This window comes from Dendrobium catenatum, unplaced genomic scaffold, assembly GCF_001605985.2.
Source record: "Dendrobium catenatum unplaced genomic scaffold, ASM160598v2 fragScaff_scaffold_1548, whole genome shotgun sequence".
Classification (NCBI taxonomy): domain Eukaryota; kingdom Viridiplantae; phylum Streptophyta; class Magnoliopsida; order Asparagales; family Orchidaceae; genus Dendrobium; species Dendrobium catenatum.
Genome location: NW_021320010.1, coordinates 914,699 through 936,609, shown reverse-complemented (window position 1 = coordinate 936,609; position 21,911 = coordinate 914,699). Strand labels below are relative to the sequence as shown.

Sequence of the window (21,911 nt, the reverse complement as noted above, 5' to 3'; positions counted from 1 at the left end):
TTTTTAAAGTCCAAAGTTTTTTAATAATGCCGAAAAGAGCTTTGGAAATCGTCTTCCAGCCAATTAAATAACAATCCCCAACACAAGTTCTAATCTTGACCTCATTTGGAAAGATTTTCTCTGGTGAAAGGGATGGGCTGCTTTGAGATATATTCATCGGGGTCAGGTGATAAGCTGGGTTAATTTTTAGGTCCGATCACTGAACCTAAAAATAGGTCCGTACATCCAATTAACACTTGCCATGTCGCCTGCACTATGACTGCACTTTAGGTGCGTTTTGACTGCAATTTTGATGTGCTTAATTTAAAATAATATTTTATTAATAGAGGACTTATATAAGCTGAGCGTTTGACAGGTCCACATCATCCATTACCATGTGCGTGCTGGTCAGCAACGGAAGACTCCGTATTATCTCCGGTTCAACCTCCGGCTCGGTAGTGCTCACGAGCCACGTTTCTCCTCCTGGTAGGTCTTTCCCTAGCAAACAAAAGCAGGGAAACTTCTCTCGGGTTTACCATTCGATCAATCTTCTGAGTTATTGAATCTGCGCTGGACCACCTTCAAAGAATCGGATCCTCGGAGGTTTTCGTTCCATTTAGTACGTTTTCTCGCCGTTTTCGTTCTATTATCTTTCTATTGTACTGCATTTCTTCTTTTTCTTCCCGCCAAGTAATGAATTTTTCGTGAACGGGGATCCTCCACCTTCTGGTCACGTATTTTGAAGCAAATTTCTTATTTCCCTTTTGCCGGTGGTAGACGATGATTTTTTTTTTTTTGACTTCACTTAGGGCTTTTGACCTAGCTCTGATGGAGGAAAGCCACATGGAATACGATGGGGAGAAGAGTCCTAAGGATTCCGACCCTCTCCTTAATAATCAGGCCGCGCCTTCTGAGGACAGCTCTGATGATGTAAATGATGAGGACATCGAAGCGGCCTCTCAAGCATGCTGCCGCATCTGCCTTGAGTCTGATGGTGAGCCTGCTGAGTTTCCCCCTTTTAGTATGATTGCGTTGTTTTCTTTTGTTAATTTCATAGGCTGCAACTCTTAAATTGTTTATTGCTTATCCCTGGAACGACTTGCTTATTCCATGCTAAAAGTTAGAACCTGCTTTCACGCCTAAATTGATTGTTAGCCATTATTATAGATAAGAGTCATTGCTAAATGATGTTTGTTAGGAAGTTCGTTTAGGTCAAGACTTGTTTATGTGCTCTTTTTTTTTAACTCAAGTTCACAGTTCGAAAGTGTGGATCGCTGGTTGAACCAAAATTTAAAGTTATTGTTGACTGCCAATCACTATTACCCGCACATGACATTTTGATCAGTCTATTATGGGAATATACCGAACATTTCCACATTCTTTACATCTAGGTTTAGCATTTGTTAGCTAAAATGCATTTAGATGGGAATTGCAGTTATCCATTAGCTTTGGATATTTATTGGAGCTGCAGAAGGGAACAAGAGAGAACAGTATATTCGTATTAGCATGCAATCAAAAACAGTGTAATTTTTGTCAACATTGTTCATGCATGCTTTTCAGACTTGCAGATCTGTTCTTAAGAGCTATAGTCTTTCAAGTTCCATCAGATGCCAATGTTTCTAACTACTATAAATTGGAGGGACTGTAATCATGGTAGAAATTTAACATGTGCATTCCTTATACTTGAATTTTAAAGTGTTCCTTTTACTGGGGTATAGTTCTTTTTTGATATTTTTTTCCTAATCGTATGATGGTTTATGGTATGTTTATATTGATTTTTCATTTCACAAATAACGTTACCTCTGAAAAAATGTCATGCTTTCACTATTAACATATAATTCTACTCTCGGCACTATTCAATAAGTAAGGTTATGATTACTAATATCATGTTGGATCTTATCCATGTTCAATGGGTACCCCTTTTTAAGACATTATGCACTCTATGGTTTTCATTGGGTCAGTTCATTTTTTTCATAACTAGAGAATCTTTTCTCCTCTATCTGATTTATTCTATATTTAGAATGATATGAGCTAGTTAGATAATTTGATTTATAGTTGCAAACATTGTGGGCACTCGTCCGTGTTAGTCATTGCTAATGCCATCATTTCCTATAATTTCACTTCCGTCAAAAAAGTTATAAACAATCTTGGGTCAGTGCATGGAAAGCATGACAAGCCCCAAGAATTACCCTTTTGGGTTCTCTTACATCACCTACACTACAATTCAGAATAATTTAATTTTGCTCAGTGAAACTAGTTGAATCTGGTAACATATAAATGTCTATTAAAGTTACAAGCGTGCTCCAATGGGTGGCATATTCTGTTGCTTCGCTCATTATAGCATCTCAAATTTTAAATGTATTTGAAATTGCAGTTATGCAATGATGAGAATGAGACTGCAAAGCTTGTCAAAAACATATGATCTTTTTCTAATGGATGGATGATATTATAGAACAAGAAAAGTTCTATTTATGTGTTAATAAGGGGGAAAATAGAGGAGAAAAAAAAAATGCATCAAATTTCATGATGAGAGCTTCATTTGGTCAAAGTTTCTAGTAATTTACATCTAAAAAAATAGTGTTGGTTTTGTTGGAATGTGTCTCAAAAATCCCTACTACAGGGAACACACTTATATGGAATAGTTCATAATATGTAAAATGCAACATAACAAAACCACAACAATGGCACAACTGTACCAAACAATGCCTAAGGTCTTGTTTGGTAATGCTTCTTAGTTATTTTTTTCTTAAAAAATTAGACATATCACAATTTTGATTTGTAAGAATGCACTATTAATGCTTAAGACATGCATTTTTCTTTGATTATGGAATTTTTTTATACTTTAAAATGCATCAATTTTTTTTTTTTTGCATTTTCTAGTAAATTTTTATTAATTAATATTTAATCTAAACTTTATTGTATTTAAATTAGATAGTATCTTTATTTAAGTACATGAAATTCATCTCAGGTATTTTCTATATTTCAATTAAAATTAGTTAATTTTACCTTATAAACCCAATTTCTATAAGGAGAAGTTGAAAGGTTTTTTTGATTATTGAATTTTCAAGATTACCTTTGCACTTCTTTCGCCTTCTGGTTCCCTTAACTCGTGACTTCTTCATATCTCTCTCCCTTCTTGAGGACTATCTTGGGATTCCTTCTCCAATTGCAATTTCTATCTCTTCTATCGATTGTAACCAATGCTTAAACTCCTTGCTAAAAGAATCAAGAGCGTTTCTCTTTACAATTCTTCCTATCTCATATCCTTTGCAATCAAGGGTTGAAATTAACAGCAGTCAAAAGGAAAAAAATAGAAAAATAAAAAGAGAATCAATGAGGAGATCTATAACAAGGATCTATTATCAAATTGGCATCAAACCAATTTGTATTCTACATCAATTTGTATTATAGGAGAATTTTCTTGTGGTAACTACAACTAAACATTGCTTTAAGCAATAAAAAACTTATTCCAACTTGGCATGACATATTAAAGTCAAGGAAGTACTCTTGTGTAAGATACATAGATTATGCCTAAAAGGTACATCACAAACATAAACTCTCATATGCAGCTTAAAAATTCTCCTTGTTCACTTTGGAATCAATGTTAAAAAAATTCATTGAGATCTTTCATCACATTCATAAGACTCTAAGTATGGAGCATTATTAAGTATATGGTTTGATATGCGCGAGATATAGATTCCACATCATTATTAGTCTTGTACTTCATTTATTATACTGAGTAGTATAATACATATTTTATGATGTTTATTAAAGTATCACATAAATCTTATGATGAAGCCATTTAGGTATCATACAAATAGCTTGGATGTGACTGTTAGGACCTAAAACCCTATCAAGATGAAATTGGGCCAATTGTAATCGGGGATAAGATTTTACTTGCATATCGAGTCGACTTCCTATCAGGGGGTTCAAAAAGCCCCATGTTTGATGTCCTAATGATGAGAAAATTACATAAGTTTTTTTGAAAGATAGGCCTAGTATTTGTACCCTTGAAGTTTTATCTAATTAGTATGAGAAGCTAATTAGGGTTTATTTATTTATGGGGTATTAGGATTTCTCACAAGTGTAAATTCTTATAATTAATTATATCCTATTACTCGATGCTTGAGAAAACTACATATTAAAAGATTGCCCAAAGATAAGAGAAATATAACTCCACAATAACTAGAAGTTATTACAATATTATCAATAATACTATCTTGTTGTAAGTTTAATATTAAGGGTTCATGTAGCATTGTTACTTCCACTATTTGGAAGTGGCTTATGATAAGGCTTACCACCTATCTCTGAAAGGCTAGGATGCTCGACAACTGGCCTTATATTGCCTAAGAATAATGCCACTAAGCTCCTTCTAAAGCAAATTTTGAGAGCATATGTGGTTTTGGTTCATATAATATGCAAATATTGGCTTAAATGTCTAAACATCAACAATAAGCTAGTAAGTTTTACAACCCTTACAAATTTGCTCACGTGCAACCATATTTATGAACAACGAATGACGCACCATAGCGCAAAGTTTCCTTTGGAGTCATGGTGTATAGCACATTGCACAAGGTTTAAACATGACACACAATATATATATATAGATATATATACACTATTAAATAACAAAAAAATATGTTGATTTGAGCAAAATTTAAATATAAGTATTCTACCAAACAAGATAAATGACAACTTTAAATTTAGCCCAAATCATGTCAAATAACAAAAATGACAACTAAAAATCTTAGAAAATGTTAAATCCTTCATTTTTTTGATATTTTATTAATTGATGTTTAATTAATTAATAATTATTTGTGATTTTAATATATGAACCTTAAAATATTAGTTACATTTTATAATTTAAAATTTATAACATATTAACAAAATTGCGTGCGCTATTTGCGCCATTGCTCATGAATGACACAAATAGCGCATACTATTTTGATGCGACATGCCGCGTCAAACGAATATCATAGTATGTGAGCCCTGCCGCGAGCCATTTTGCGTCATTGACATGTATGCCTTTGATTAGAGCTAACATGACAGGTGGGACCCAACATCTCAATTTAAGAAATATGAGGGGATAATGCGAACCTTTTGGTTTTATACCAACAACTTAAATTTATTCATATTAGATGTTCATGCAGTAAAAGATGGAAGGATGAAAGATGTGGCGTAAGATGCCTATCAAAGAAGTGATTGATTAATCACCCAAGCTCAAACCAAGAAGGAAGTTAAAAAAATACCAAGACCAAGGATTAGGAGCAAAAACAATTTAGTAGAACTTTATTGTTATGTTTATGTCTATGTTAAATATTGTAAGAGATTATGCCATTGTGATTTTGAGTTATAGTAGTGACTAGAAAGTGAAGGTGAAAATTTTGAAATTTGAAATTTTGGAGTTGAAATATTTTAGAGAATGGTTAATTATGTAGGTGCACATATTTAATTGAATGAATAAATTCAATTAAACTAGGGCCCATGCTTGGTTGGTTGGCCAAGGCAAGATGGAGGGAGCAATTAGGGTTAGTTACACTCTCACCTGTACTAGGTTGGCTGGCTTCTCACTCTCATTTTGTTTTCTTTGTGTTCATTTCAAATGTAACTTTGTTACTAGTTAAATGCTATGGAAGGAAGAACAAATGATTGCTATTGCATTTACAAGAATTGGAGTTTCATCCAAGAAGAGGAGTTGGAGGCTTGGTGGTCGATCATTACTTAAAGATAATTTATAATTTCTTCAACCTTGCTATTTTGATGAGTAGCAAGTCTATGACCTTCCTAGTTAAAAAAATTTTCTTTTACTGTAAAACTATATTACAATCATTTTCTCACAATCTCATATCTATTTCCTTGCATTGTCCCCACAAATCACATCCCAAACCCTTCTTAAAGCTGTCACCTAAAATTTGGCAGAATTTGACTTAGTTGGATTCTTACTCTCATTTGACCTACCAAAACTCTTTGGAATTTGTTGAAATTTTCTAAAATTGGTCTGAAGACACTCTGTCATCTCTAAATATTTAAAACTTCTGAAATGCCTACCAATTAAAGCCCTAAAAGCCTACATCTCACTTGTCAGAATTCTGCCAGAATTCAAGCATCAATGTATATCATCTTTGCATTTAATGCTTGAACGCTATTCTATCCCAACCCATCCCAAGGCTTACCCATCATCCCTAGAGCCCAAAACCTAAACCTAAGAGATCCCAAATTCAGCCAAATTCAACATGAGCTAACCATAGGAAAACAAACTACTTAATGCTTACAAATCAAAAGGAACTCCCTAAACAGTCCCTACATTCAATTTTCCCTCCCAATTCCCTAAAAAAACCTTCCAAATGGGCTCCCGTGAACCTGGCGGCTTGATCGGCCAATGATGGAGGTGGAGAAGTTCCGCCTCATTTGTGCTTGGGCCGGTCCCGCATAGACCAGCTGTACCAGTCTAACAATAGTCCCCTCTCAAAGATCCACCTTGTCCTAAAGGTGGAAGGATGGGATGTTGTTGATAGCTTTCTTCAGCTGCTTTGTTAATGGCCATGCAATCGTGCACTAGAACCAAACTATAGCTCTCCCTTCCAAACATAGGGCCGCTGCCATCAGTCTCTTATCCTCCATCACCCCATTCACCATGAGATACATCTCCACCCGGTACAACCACTCATAAGTATCCTCCCTTTTAAATACTGACATCCCCAACTTCCTCACCATAGGATCACTACCAACCCAATAGCTTCTTACTCCTTCAGTATAGCGGTTGTCGTGATCCCTTCATATTTCCCACCTGTATCGTGGGTGGGAATTCCACCTTCATTCCCTTTGCCTCCCATGAGATCCCCATGGTTCGGCCCATCCACCTCCTTCGGTCGTCCACTTCTCTTGCGTAATAGACCTCCCATGGGAGTCAATCACCCCACTACCTTCACCATGAAATGCCCTTCCTGCTGTACCCCCATCCGATAACCCTATTCCACCCCTTATCGGAGTCCTCAAAGGTGGCTCTTGACCCCTTCCTTCTCCGATGAATGGCTCCCCTTGCCCAAAATGCCTCTCATAGTGGTGGAACGCCATACCACCTCCATCAAAAGATTTCATCTTTGTTGTTCCCTCATCCAGAAACCCTGATCCACCCCTTATCGGAGCCACAAGAGGTGGCTTTTTATGAAAGAAACTCTCTTCATCAAACTCCTCTTGTTTTGATCTCCTTTCCTTTTGATTTGACCAAGGGAATCCAGGTCAAATCTTGGTTAGGGTAAGCCATTGGAACTACTCTTGAAGTTTTTGTTTGCATCTCCAAGAGCCTTCTTAACATCACCTCCATGATCATCACATCATTTTCCCTCATACGAAATTCAGAATTCGTTGTTCTTCCCACCGGCCCCTTTGTCTTCGATGTCGTCGTTTGAATTTGATTTTTCAAGAGCTTTATCATCGTATGAAGATCGAAAATATTGTCTTCCACGGATGAAATTCGGTCCTCTACCGTTGCTTTTATTCGACTTATCTCTCCTTCAAGTCTCTCTTCTGGTGCATCCACTTTCTTGACTACCATTAATCCCTAGATTTTTGGTAGATTAAAAAAAATTGATTTTGTATCACAAAAACAACAGCTTTCTCCTTCACCAACAAAAGTTCAGCCTCTAAAATTTGCCAAAATCAGCCCACTAACGGTCCCAAGACTAGCTCTGATACCAATTTGATAGGAAACTCTTGTAGATTTCAAGTAAATCCTATCAATTTCAGAAAATCAGCGAGAAAGCTCTTCTACACTTCAAAAGAAAACCATAAAAATAGTAATTTTATTGCAACGATAAAATAGAACGGAAGAAATAACAAGATACAAGTGATCCTCTATTCAAGAGGAGGATCGATCTCTCCCAATCTCTAAACGAATCTAGAGCCCAAAACCTAAACCTAAGAGATCCCAAATTAAGCCAAATTCAACATGCCATAACCCTAGGAAAACAAACTATTTAATGCATACAAATCAAAAGGAAATCCCTAAACAATCCCTTCATTCAATTTTCCTTCCCATTTCCCTAAAAAAACCTTCCAAATGGGCTCTTGTGAACCTTACGCCTTGATCGGCCAACGCAGGAGGCATAGACATTTGCGCCTGGGCCGGCCCCCGCTGGACCGGTCTGATAATTAACTTTCTATTGAACTCTGAAGTAACAAATTGACATACATATAAGAAAAAAAATTGTACAAGATGTAAAGTGACAAGTGCTAAATTACCTGAAATAGAATTGAAATTCAAATATTACGAGAGCAAAACAACATGAAATATATGAATAACGTAAACGTATCTCATAACATCAAGTTCAACTCCAAATTCCTTCTTTCTTATTTCCCTGCTCATCCACATTCAATTCTAAAAAAAGCTGACATAATTGGCAACAACTCAGAAATCATTTGCACTATCATCACTAAGGGGTCTTTATTTGAGTCGTCGTCATAACAAATTTGTCTCTCCCCTGCCTCATCCTGTGGAGTTCAATGCCTCTCAATTTGTTTATTCTTCATTTATTTCAATCATCCTTTTCTTTCGTAAATATTTGTCATAAATAAAAATAAGAATAATACTTCAAAATTTTTAGAGGAGGAGGTGGTGATGTGCGGCTTTTAAGTGATTCTTGGCGGTGGCTACGACAAAGGCAGTGGGCTAGAGGTCGAGGCGGTTGAGAGGAAGTTGTTGCGGCTTGGGGGTGCATGAAGACATGATTTATTCGAGGTTTTAGTTTAGGATATATATATATATATATATATATATTGGGTGAGATATACGCCTCACGCTAGTAAGGTGAGGCATGCCTTAAGGTGGGTCTCATAAAAAAAGCTCGACATGTTTCTCATTGGAATTGTACTGAGGCGGGCCTCATTTTGCAAAATTTTAAGCAATACATCATATATGAGGATGGAATGCCATTAACTGAACTAAGTTTATTTTGGAAAAGTGATGATTTTAAGTCATAATTTGGAATAAGAAAAAAATCTTCTAGCTCCAACATTTACGTAGGGACATGACATGCAATGATATTTTTGTTGTTTCCATTTTTTCTTGGTGCGAACTCTTTGCTATAAAGTAGACTCATTGGTATGACATTATATGAATCAACCATATTTGATTCTTGATACGCCATTGTTGAGACATATAATAAAAGTTCATTTATTTTGAAATACGGTTAAAGATCGATCATGCATTTTTTTTATTTTGAAATTTCAGTTTATCTTAGTTTTTGGATGTTATAATGAGTACAAAATTTAATTCTATGACCTAAGCGTCTTCACAGTCTTGCATGGTAGGGATATACTGATACGTATTGGAAGTAAAAACAATGAAAGAAACATGTAGAAATTGCAAGAATACTTAAAACAATGACTGATTTTGTATTATCACTTCAATACGGAAAGAAAGATACTAGTCATATTCTAGTCAAGAGATGGATCATCTCTCCCACAAACATTAGACGTGGCTAAGAACAACTCCTAGAAAACTACAATAAACATAATTCACATAATAAAAATAAAACATCCTAATCACCTTCAAATAAACTATCATATTTCCCTCCCAAATTTGAATTCAAATTAACCCTCTTTTCCTTAATAAAACATTCCTAATTCCCTTTCAAATCTAAATTCAAATAAGCCCTCTAACCCTGAATAAGACATTCCTAATTCCCTCTTAAATTTGAATCCAAATCAGCCCTCTTTCCCTTAATAAAATATTTCTAATTTCCTCTTAAATTTGAATCAAAATCTGTCATCTTTACTTAAATAAACATTTCTTAATTTCCTCCCCAATCTAAATTCAAATAAATCATCTTTCGCTAAATAAACTTTTCTAATTATTTCTCCCCTTATTTCTCCTTCTTACATTGTAAATGTTAACCTCGTTGAGCCCCAAAAGGTGGGCCTCCCTAGCGTGTCAATACTTACCCTAAAAAAATAATGTTGTCCTCAAGGTGAAATGAGGGGAAACGGTCTTTTGATCATCTCATATGGCTCTCATGTGATGTTGTATTTTGGAAAATCCTTCCACTTGATAAGTTCCTTTCGAACAATAAACCTTGGATGTTGAGAACGAATTGACAGTTTTTTGCTAAAGAGAACAACATATACTATGCACTTGTGCATAATAGACTCGGTTGCGACATCATCTCGATGGAAGTTGTAAAAGAGCTCTCTAGTATCTCTAGCCTGCATGTTTCTCCTGGTTTTTTTTTTCCTTAGTTTCTTCAGTCACAACCTCTATTAACTCAGTGATACTAATCCTTTTAGAATCATCTGGGCCAAAACAATCTATACGAAGCAAGTCAGCTCTATAGAAGAACCCGTGATCCTCTTCAAATAGACCACCAAGATCATTACCTTCAACTATCTATTTGTCAAATCTTACACCAAATTTTTATGATCCATTTTCTTCAAATGTTAGAATTATTTTAGCACGAAAGCTATAATGTGGACCTCTCTGAGCTGGAAAAGGTAGTCTAGAAGAATGCATCGTACCTACATATTTTACTCTATCACCTTCGTTGAATGTGCAATTTTTTGAAGAAGCTGTTGAGGACTCCTGCTTTGGCAAGAAATGACAATTTAAACTAGACGCTCCCACAATATTAGCTTCCACACTAGAAGCTGCTCTTCAAATATGAAAAGTGTCAGCTAATGTAGATTTCTACTTAGTAAATTCATCGAACTTCTCTTTATCAAGAAGTTTCTGGTCTTTTCTGTATGCATCAACAATGCAAAGATTCTTCAAATCACTTCTAGAATAACCTTCTGTTGCATTAGCGAACTCGTCAAATCTAAAGTTAGGGCCAAGGTTTTATTTGGAAAGAAATATCTTTATGATTTTCATGCGGTTTTCAACATCCGGAAGGTCTACATATATCCTTCTTGGAAGACGGCGTATTACATCATTGTTCAAATCAAATGATCTATTATCCTTGGTCCTTAAACCATCCCATGTTGCCATAAATTCAATTTGCATTCTTGTTGCTTTATGTTCAAAAGCACCACCACGTGCACCAAGTAAGTTTTCGACCTCATTTATGAAAATAATGATAGGCGCTAGACGAGATGTGAAAGAAAAGAGCGCCGCGGTGAGCTTCTCAGCCTCTCCAAAGCACTTTGATGTAAAAGTAGATAAGGTTATATTGATAAAATTTGATCTAGCTTCAGTTGCAAGGGCTTTTGCAAGAAGAGGTTTACCTATTCCCAGTGGGCCAAAAAGCAAAATTCCTTGTGGAAAAAGCTTAGGCCTTCTCAAAGGAAGCGTGACAAGTTCATTTAAAGTTCGCTTCATATCTTCTAGAGCACCAATATCTTCAAACTTGACCCTATTTCATTTGAGTGCACAACTGTTGAAACCAAAATTGCTTTCATACTCATTTTTCACAAGATTCTTTATGCTCTCTAAGGCCTTCGTTGAAATTGATTCTTGTTCCCATAACTTTGAAATAGCAATCTCTAGGCTTTCACAGGGTATCAACAATCTACCATTACTAACAGAAGGAACACTGACGTAGGACAAGTAGCGATTTCTAGCCCACCCTAGAACTTTCTCTACTTTTTGCTTTGTCAAAAAAATGCAATGTCTTCAAATGTAAAATCTCTAGACATTAAAGACTGCTCTCTTCAAGAATCTTATGCAGCTCAAGAAGATTATTCGTTGAGATGGTTACTTTTTAATCCTCTTCAATTTGTTTGTTGAAAGGTATGAGTTTCTCCTTTTCTTTGTTCTTAATCATTCGCATTTTCAACTTTTTCACCTTAGGATCGCCATTGCCCCAATAGCTTCTTCCTCATCTAGTGTAGTGGTTGTCGTGATCCCTCCATATTTTCGCAGTATATTGAGGGTGGGAGTCCCATCTTTCTTCCATTCATCTTGCATGACCCGTTGCCCATGGCTCGGCTCGTCCCCCTCCTCCGATTGTCCATTCCCCTTGCCCGAAGGCCCCACATAGTGGTCGTTCAGCTCACCGCCTCTACCACAAAACTCCCCCTCCCCACGCAGACCCTATTTCACTCATCCGATCCCTTTTCCCTTAGATTCAGCCCATGGAATCCTGATTAAATCTTGGTTAGAGTTAGCAAACGGAATAGTCGGTGAAGTTTTGGATTTTTATTATCTGGATAAAAATCCATATAAAGATCATTGGCACGACTTTATATGAATCAACCATATTTGTTATTGATGCGCCATTATTGAGACATGAAAAGTTCATTTATTTTGAAAACTAGATAAAGATCGATCATGCATTTTTTTTTATTTTGAAATTTTGTTTGATCTTAGTTTGGATATTTTAATGGGTACAAAATTTAATTCTATGACCTAAGCATCATCACAAATCACCCCTGGTTTTGCATTGTAGGAATATTCATGTAGCCATGATAGAAATATAAAACATGTATGTAAAGTAGATAAAGTGAGTAGTAAATGACGACAGTTCATATTTGGGTGGACATATTCAAATTATTAAATCCCAATTCATTTTGATTTTCTAGTCGAGCAATGACTTAAGGATCATTATTAACAATTATGATTTGCCCTATCCAAGGGTATCTTTTAGACTCAAGGGGTAGTAAGTCGTAAATATTACGATTGATGCTATTCTTAATCTTCATTTGAGTCAACTTTCTTATTACTTTTTAAAACGGCTTTCTAATATAAACATTTTAAGTTTAAAATTTTCTTATACTAAAAAACTGCTTTAAGAGCAGTAAGAAAGCTTTTCCAAACGAAGCCTTAGACTCTATGACCAGTAGGGTTTGTATGACTTACCTCTTCTACCTAGTGGTAGAAAATGTCTACAATTGAGAGTTATAGTCTTGACGAAAAGATCAAGATGCCCAACGACTGGGTTTTGCTTCATATATGAGGATGGAATGCCATTAACCCAACTAAGAATTTTTTGAAAAGTGATGAGGTTAAGTCTGATGATGGAATAAGAAAGACTCTTCTAGCTCTACCATGTTTTTGTATGGACATGACATGCAATGATATTTTTCTTGTTTCCATTTTTTCTTGGTGTAAACTCTTTGCTATAAGTAGACTCACTGGCATGACATTATATGAATCAACCATGTTTGTTGTTGATGCGCCAATATTGAGATGTGTGAGAAAATTTTCATTTATTTTGAAATCCGGTTAAAGATCGATCATGCATTTTTTTTATTCTGATTTTGAAATTTTGGTTGAATTTGGATGTTTTAAGTGGAACAAAATTTAATTCTATGACCTAAACGTCATCACAAAATCACCTATGGTCTTGCATGGTAGGGATATACATGTAGACATGATAGCAATAAAACATGTATGAAAGGTAGATAAAACTAGTAAATGACAGTAGTTCATATTGGGTGGACATATTCAAATTATTAAAACCCAAATATTTTTGGTTTACAAGCGAGTAGATCAAATTTGTGCGACATTCAAAATTTCTTAAAAAAATTTCCTTAAAATCAATCTATGATAGACAAATTCTTTAAATAGACAAGTTCCAATTCTTTCTCTTCTCAAATCCTTTTAACTCAAGGAATGAAATTGGTAACATTCAATAGAAGGTAAAAGAAAAGAATCTTCAAGGAGATCTACAATGAGGGCCTGTTATCAAATTGACATCAAATCAATTCTTCTACATTGCAACTGCACTATCTTCATGGTTTCATAATCTTGGGAAACACTCTTAAAGCAACTTGTCTATTTCTATATGATTTGTGATTTAATTTCTTACCGTAAGTTATGATATAACTTTATCAAACTAAGGTGAAATAGGAACATGAATGATTTACCATAAAAATCCTTCTTTCGTTCAGAAGAGGCGAGTTTGGGGTAAAACTGACACATAAGAGGTCCTAGTGAATGCTAAAGGTTTGGTTTCTTGAAAAAAATAAATGTTAAAGAACTAACCATCTTGGCTGTCTATATTCAAATGGGTTTTCATTTCTAGTCATTGTCAAAAAGTTCAATGCCAGAGTGGAGGTAGGTGTAGTTATTTATCTCTGTAGATCTTAACCTGAAGTTCAAGATCTGTTATTTCATCCAATCTAGGTGATGGTTCCGCATACTATTTTTTAAGGGCTATACATTTAAAGTAGACATTGTAAGTCTTTATTTCATAATGTGTTGCTGCTATAATATACATTATGAAATTAAGTCATCGTTTCTCTTAAAAATTTGAACAATTTGCTCTACATCCGTTCCCTATGATTTTCAAACCATAGAATAATTTCACTTACAATACAATATCTATTTTTATCTGTTTCCAGCACAAATCAAAATTGTGATATGTTGGGCTTTTGCATTGCAAAGCAGTTGAAAAACATTCCATGTTGAAGGGTCTCATAGGAGAACTGCTTTCCATGTAAATCTTGTGGCACACATCAAAGGAGAAATAGTAATTTCAAACTAGTGTACTTATTTGTTGGGATTAGCAAAATAATTCTTTTTTTTTCTTTTTGAACTAATTTGATAAATAAGAAACTAATACACCCTTAGATTTTATCATTTGCTGCTATCATGATGATGTTCTATTCTTCAAGCTAGGGGGGCCATGTTTTTCGTTAATTGTGCAAATTCACCCTTGGTTATTGGCTGAATTCCCATTTGTTGCAGGTGAAGAATTGATTTCCCCTTGCATGTGCAAAGGCACCCAGCAATTTGTTCATCGCTTTTGTCTCGATCATTGGCGCGCTGTAAAGGTGAGTTTATTTTGTCTGATCCCCTCATTCCCTGATTCTGTTGTTTGAACTTAATTGCTTGTGCACAAATATGTAGTCTATGTCCATGAAGTAATGCTAACATTATAAATCTGCTTGTTTAGGAGCATGCATTGATGATTGATATTATAAATTACTAAAGGAGATATCCATTTGTTATATATTTTTATGTGAAATGTAACCTTTCCTCAACTTAGGAAAACCAATGGCTTGGTTCCATATGCAAGATAATTTGTAAGCAATTTCCTTTTAGATTGACTTCTCAGTCATTGGAAAGATGGTTATTTTTTGTTCTTTGCCAATCATGGTAGTGACTTACCTAAACAAACACAATGCTTGAATGGCGTGGTGGCAGTGGTGTAATTGTGTATACGCTTGCTATATCCATGTGTTTTATTAATTTAACGTTTTATAAATTAAAACATCATTATCAAGTTCTAACATGCTATGCTGGATAAAAAGTACTACAACTTAAATTCTCTGATTGCCTCTACATGAGCAAGGTCTCCCTTTATTTATCCGTGCACTTCGTGGCTAATAATTCCCTTATCTTCTTGGAACTATTTCTATAGTTAGTCTTTCTTTAGTGTAAACTTGTTTTAAGGCTCACTTGGCTGCTTAGAGATGAAAATACGTTCTCGGAAATGATGAAGTTTGTTAAGTCCATTACGGAGGATGTAATTATAAACCAAGGTTTAAAATTGCGTAATTAAGCCTCGAGGCGGTTTTCGTCCGTGAGGCGAGGCGTAAGCCTCGAGGCGGTCTGAGGCGTAAGCCTCACGGACACAGAATTGCGTAAATGAAAAATTAAGGGTTTTAACAGAAAAATAATAGCAATATTGTACCTTACAATAAAAACATCTAAATGATATATGAAAATAGTGGAAAATAAGAAAGTAGATGCAATAAAATCATGTCACAAAGTACAAAATCACAAAATATTAGTTCAACAAAACTTCCAAAGTTCCAAAAACATATAAAATGCAATCATATCCCATCACTAAATGGGTCTTCAAGTGAATCTTCTTCTTCAATTGTATCTATGAATGCCATGTCATAATCATCTTCAATATGACTCACTTTTCTCTTCCCTGTTCAATAAAAGAAAAGATCATTAGCATGTTAATTGCTCACTTGATATAAATGTAATGCAATAACATATAAATATTGTGGAATACCTTTACTTGATTGTTGTGCTGCAAAGCTAGTGGATGTGTGTGGTGTGGTACTAGTGGATGTACCCACTTGATCTGCTTCGCTCCTCAGTACATCCACATTTAGATCTTCTATCTGTAAGTCTGATAATGGCAAATCTGCCTCATCATCTATGAACCACTCATTATCAGACGACACATCATCACACACCAACGGGTCCTCATCATCCTTCAACCCCTTATTCCTCAAAATGGTTGCTTTTGCTGCATTCAATCCAAAAAAACCCTTTTTATTTCGGAACAGAACAAGCTGTAAATCTGCAAGCTCCCTATCTGCCTGCTCCGGTATTAATCTCTCCATACAGTGATATAGACCTAGCTTAATCTCCGGATTTGAAGATTTTTTCTCTGAATATTGAAATTGAGGGTTAAGATAATATGCAGCTGCATGTAGATGTCGGTGTAACTGCACCTCCCACCGAGCATCAACGATATCCCAAATCTCCCTATAACTTGCCTCCTCTCCTCCCAAGTTTTGTGCAATCAACTCCTTGGCCTCATCCATAGCATTATAAATAAAACCCATAGCTGGTTTCTTCTCTGCATCCACTAAGCGTAGAACTTGCACTAAGGGTCTCGTGCTCAAAATGGCATAGGTCACAGTAGCCCAAAATTTATCATTCAGAATTATCTTTCTTATCTCCTTTCCCTCACTCTTCTTCCCCCAAGCAGAGTTTAGCCATTCAGTTGATGTAAACATGGCTTCCAAAGGTTGCCTCACCTTCATCAAGCTCTGCAGTGTCAAATAGGAGGTGGCAAACCTATAGATTCACAGTGCCCAAATGTTAAAACTATGAACATATAGTAGGAATGATTTACAATGTAAAAAATTATGAACATACCTAATGGTTGCAGGTCGAATGATTTCTTTCTTTGAAAATTTTCTCATTAAGCTTAAGACCCAAGAGTGATTGTAGATGAATTTTGTAATCTTCTTCGCCCTAACAAGAGCACTCTTGTGCTGAGGTAAGTCACCAAGATCCTCCAAAATGAGATCGATACAATGTGCTGCGCATGGTGTTCAATATAGGTGTGTCCTCTTCTCCATCAACATCTGACCAGCTGCTTTGTATGCACTGGCATTATCAGTCACTACCTGGACAACCAATTGCTCCCCAATCTCCTCAATAACACCATCAAGTAAATTGAAAATGAATGTGGCATTTTTCACCTCCTCTGAAGCATGAACGGATCGTAAGAACACCGTGCTGTAGGGATTGTTGACAAGGATGTTAATCAAGCTCCTGCTCTTCATATCAGACCATCCATCTGACATAATAGTCACACCAGTCTCAATCCATGTCCTTTTAATCTCATCAATGGTTCGCTCGGTGTTCTGCAACTCCTCTTTTAAAATCCAAGTGCACAACTCATACATAGAAGGTGCCTTCAACCCTCTTCCATACAATCCTACAGACCGCAACATATTGAAGTAGGCAGGCGATGTAGCAACATTAAATGGTATTGCATTCTAAAAAAAAACCTCCCAATGTCCATGCAAACCTGTCGCCGACCCTCTCTAGTACCAGCTGCAGGCATCATCTCTGCTTCTCCTCTATCCACTCCTGGAGTAGTCATATACTGATCCATAGGACTCCGTGCACATCTACTATGTATAGTGGAGAAAGAGCCCTTTCCACTCTCGCTCCCAAAATAAGCACCATGCTCGATCCTTTCATCAAATTGCTCATGTTGTAAGTGTTTAGCAGTGGTAGTTTTCTTCATGTAAGCACTTATTTCTTCCTTCACATTGTCCGTCACTTTTGCACACGGTGCTACGTTCTTGTGAGAGCATGATAAGTGCTCTTTCATGTGGGTTACTCCGCCCTTCACCACTTTCTCACAAAAATTACATTTTAAATAGACATACGTTTTCTCGCCCCCTCCTACGTCAACTTGCACGCTATATTTCCAAGAAGGGTCACGCCGCAATGACGTATTCGCCTTTTCTTTACCTCTAACCATGTCTCCTAAAGCAAAAAACCAAATACACAAAAAAACAATAAAAAAAAATTAAACCCTAGTTTAAGTTAAACTTGAAAAGTATAACCCTAAACTTAATAAAAATACCTAAAATCCAATGTGGAGTACTCCTAGAGGGCGGCCGGAAGTTTCAACTTCGCCGGAGAGAGGTGGCGCCGGCGGGAGGAGCGGCGGGAAGGAGGCCGATGGCGTGCAGGAGGCTCTGTTTCGCGAACTGGAGCGTGCGGGAGCTCTGTTTAGCCAACTGAAGGGGGAAAAATCGGGTGCCTTCTGGTATAGGGGGAGAAAAGGATTCAATTTAAGTTAGTGGGCCCTATCCCAATGAGGCGTACGCCTCACCAGGAATTGCGCAATTGCACCTCTGAGGCGCGCCTCAGTCCCAGTGAGGCGTACGCCTCTTACAGAGGTGGAATTGCGTAGGTTCCGAGGCGTTTTTGGGAGGAATTGCGCAGAGGCGCGCCTCTAATTGCGCAATTTTAAACAGAGTTATAAACCAACATTAACTTTAAACACCACGAATCTTCTCGAAAATCACTTGAACGTCATGATTTTATATTAGTACTTAAAATGAGGGAAAATGAAATTATTTTTTCTAGAACTTCTTTTCTATCTACATTGCTCTTCAGTACCATATTGCTGATTTGGAGTGACTATTTATAAATATCATTCTAATGTTTTCATCCGCTTGTGTAACATCCAAATAATTAGTCTTTATTTATACGATAAAATTTAGACTGCAACTAATCAAATATAATTTAAACCAAATATAATTTACAGGAAGGGTTCGCTTTCTCTCATTGTACAACATGCAAGGCACAGTTTCATCTTCGAATAGCGTTATTGGAGGACAATTCTTGGCGGAAAATGAAATTCCGCATCTTTGTGGCCAGAGATGTTTTCCTTGTATTTCTGGCTGTTCAAACTGTGAGGAAAATTTTTTGATATTCAAATTTATTTTTGCATGTTTGTTGCAAGTTTACTATTTGAGTTGAATCATGTTTTTCTAAAAGTGATAATTTATAAAATTGTTCATTGTTTGAATTTGTTTATATTAGAGACGGAAAAATAACTTGTTATTAACTGGATATAGTGTGCTTATATGTTGGACTACATGATGAATACAAAAGAAATATAAAAGAATATTCTCAATTACAAATATATAAAACATTTATAAATAATATATATTTTAATCTAGTGCATTCCTACAATAACACTTTTCAGTTTAACAGTTTGTGATAGCGCTCAAGTTGGCGCATATAAATCGATGAATTCAAGCTTATTACAAATATTGAAAAAAATATAATGGTTCTAGAGTTTTGGTAAAGATATCACATAGCTGTTTTTCATTGGAGACATGTGGAGTCCTCTGTATGCCTAATTGACAATCCACTTCAATTGTTTGGTTCTTTCTTGAAAGATAGGATTGCTTATTATAGATGATTGTCTGATTATCATAACCATGGATCATAGATGTGTAAAAGAAAGTCAAAGTTTTATCCACATCATTTTGTCCGCAGAAGAGCTATATCCCTGTATTTTGCTTTAGCAATAGATCTAGCTATATAACAGCATCCTTTCTTTTTCAGAAGACAAGATATTTTTACCCTCAAATGCACAATATTCTAAAGTAGATTTTAGATCCTAAATAGAGGAGCATAATTCACATAATGAAGTTTCAATCATTAAATGATTATATTTTTGATAGACTAAACTATTTCTTGAAGATTTCTTAATATATTTTGGAATTTTTAGGACAATATCCTTGTATTTCTTTTTTCTTTTTTGCATATACCGACTCACTACACCAACAGTGAAGAATATATCAGATTGAGTGATAGATAATTATGCCAATCAGCATCGATAGTTAGATGAATTGTCATAGTTTTTATCATTCTCATGTGATTGTAGAGTTTCTATAAGAGACTTAGCAGGCTTGCATCCAAGAAGGCTGGTTTCTTCAAGAGTGGCTCTAGCATATTTTCTTTAAGAGGCTGGTTCCATATGATATGCAAACACGATACTAAGAAAGTATTTTGGGATTCCTTTTTTCTTTTTTGCATATACCGACTCACTACACCAACAGTGAAGAATATATCAGATTAAGTGATAGATAATTATGCCAATCAGCAGAATCGATAGTTAGATGCATTGTCATAGTTTTTATCATTCTCATGTGATTGTAGAGTTTCTATAAGAGACTTAGCAGGCTTGCATCCAAGAAGGTTGGTTTCTTCAAGACTGGCTCTAGCATATTTTCTTTAAGAGGCTGGTTCCATATGATATGCAAACACGATACTAAGAAAGTATTTTGGGATTCCTCAAATCTTCAATAGAAAACTTTTTCAGTAGATATTATTTTATTTTAGTAATTCAAAAGTTGCCACACTCATTATATAGTGTGTCGTCAACATACATAACATGAATAAAAATGCCACTAGAATATTGAATTAATCTAGAGTGATTAGCAATTCTACCTTATAGTCCAATATCTCCGAGAACCTTGCAATGTTTGTTGAACCAAGTATCAGGAACCTATTTCATGTCATATATAGCCATTTGAAGATTATGTATTTGGTTTTCCCCCTAAGAAACATATCATGGAGGTTGCTCCATATAAGCAACTTCTATAAGATATTTGTAGAGAAAGTATCATTGTCATCCATTTGGGGTATAAGCCAACCTTGATTAATGGCAATATAGAGAAGTAGACGAATGAATTGAGCCATACAATGGGTAAAATATCATGCAGTAGTTAATATCATGGATCGATTATATATCTTTTCATCACTGTTCAAGCCTTGTTGTGATAAATAGAGTTATTAATGTGAAATATAAACTTGAAGATGCATCAATAAGAAATGAGTTTAACCTTAGGAGCGGGTCTTGCAAAATCTTTGATATGTTGATTAAGTAGAGCACTCATTTCTCTATCTATAGCTTGCTTCCAATTAAAATATAGTGCCTCCTATTATGCCCAGGGAATAGAGACAATAGATTAAAACAATGCAAATCGTCGAAAAGGAGAAAGATGATTAAATGATATAAACTAGTGTAATGGATGGTTAGTGTGTCGGTGTTTATCTTTGTAGAGAGCAATAGGAAGATGTTGATCTAAGGCCGCAATGTCAATTGGATGTTGAACAATAGTAGACTTGATGGAGGGATGTACTTGGTGAGACCATTAAGTATAAGCTTGTAAGAGAGGAGAAGCAAGCATGGGGCTAAAAATATAGTTGCTGACAAGGGCTATTGGTAAGAGATGCAGTGGGACAAAAATAAGATATTTCATGATAGGTAACATAAACAAAAATATTATCTTACTTTACAAGTGATGTAAAATTGATAACCTTTCAAATTTTAGAATAGATCAAAAAAGATGTGTTGATCCTCATATACATTATAAAATTTACTTTGAGAGAATGCAAAGGGAGGAAGTCCAACCTACATGACGTTGTGCAGTGCGGAATTGAAACACCTCGATTTTACGTGTTGCAAGTTCGAAATGCCTCGACCATTATCCAAACTACTCAAACATCATCCGTTTGCAAAATGGAACACTACGATGTATTCATGACACGGAATTTATCAAAGAAACACTTTGACACAACTTGATCGAACTATGACAACCACGATGGTGACTGATGCAACGTTGCGTAAAATTTGTATAATCGTTCGATCACAAAATGAATTGCACTGTTGCATATGAAACATCAAGTTTACCTAAGGGGAGTCTCTTGCACATGACTCGAGCAACCACGATAAAAAATGACGAACCATGGATGCAATGTTGCCCGACGACGCCTTAATATCACTCGTTTGTGAAATAGACTTCGTCATGTTTGGAATGTCAAAATCACTTAGAAATGACAGTAATATTACCTGAGTTATTTGCATAAGCAAAAAATAGGGATTTACCTGCGCTAGTCGGTGACACACAAATTGAGGCACATGAGAAATGAGGAATTATGTAAAGTGGTAATTAACATTTCTATTAAATAAAATTTAAAT

The 21,911-nt window shown here is 35.6% G+C and overlaps 1 protein-coding gene across 4 annotated transcripts in view; it reads left to right on the top strand.

The window, feature by feature from the left end:
- Positions 1 to 407: 407 nt before the first annotated feature.
- Positions 408 to 21,911, top strand: part of LOC110103309 — a 44,505-nt gene continuing 23,001 nt past the window's right edge. For 2 of the 4 annotated variants that reach the window (XM_020831970.2, XM_020831963.2), the window contains exons 1-4: positions 412 to 598; positions 789 to 973; positions 14,603 to 14,688; positions 18,681 to 18,827. In XM_020831970.2, the coding sequence (XP_020687629.1) occupies positions 808 to 973; positions 14,603 to 14,688; positions 18,681 to 18,827 (399 nt within the window). In that variant the 5' untranslated portion in view covers positions 412 to 598; positions 789 to 807. The other 2 variants (XM_020831980.2, XM_020831988.2) reach the window with 2 other exon arrangements.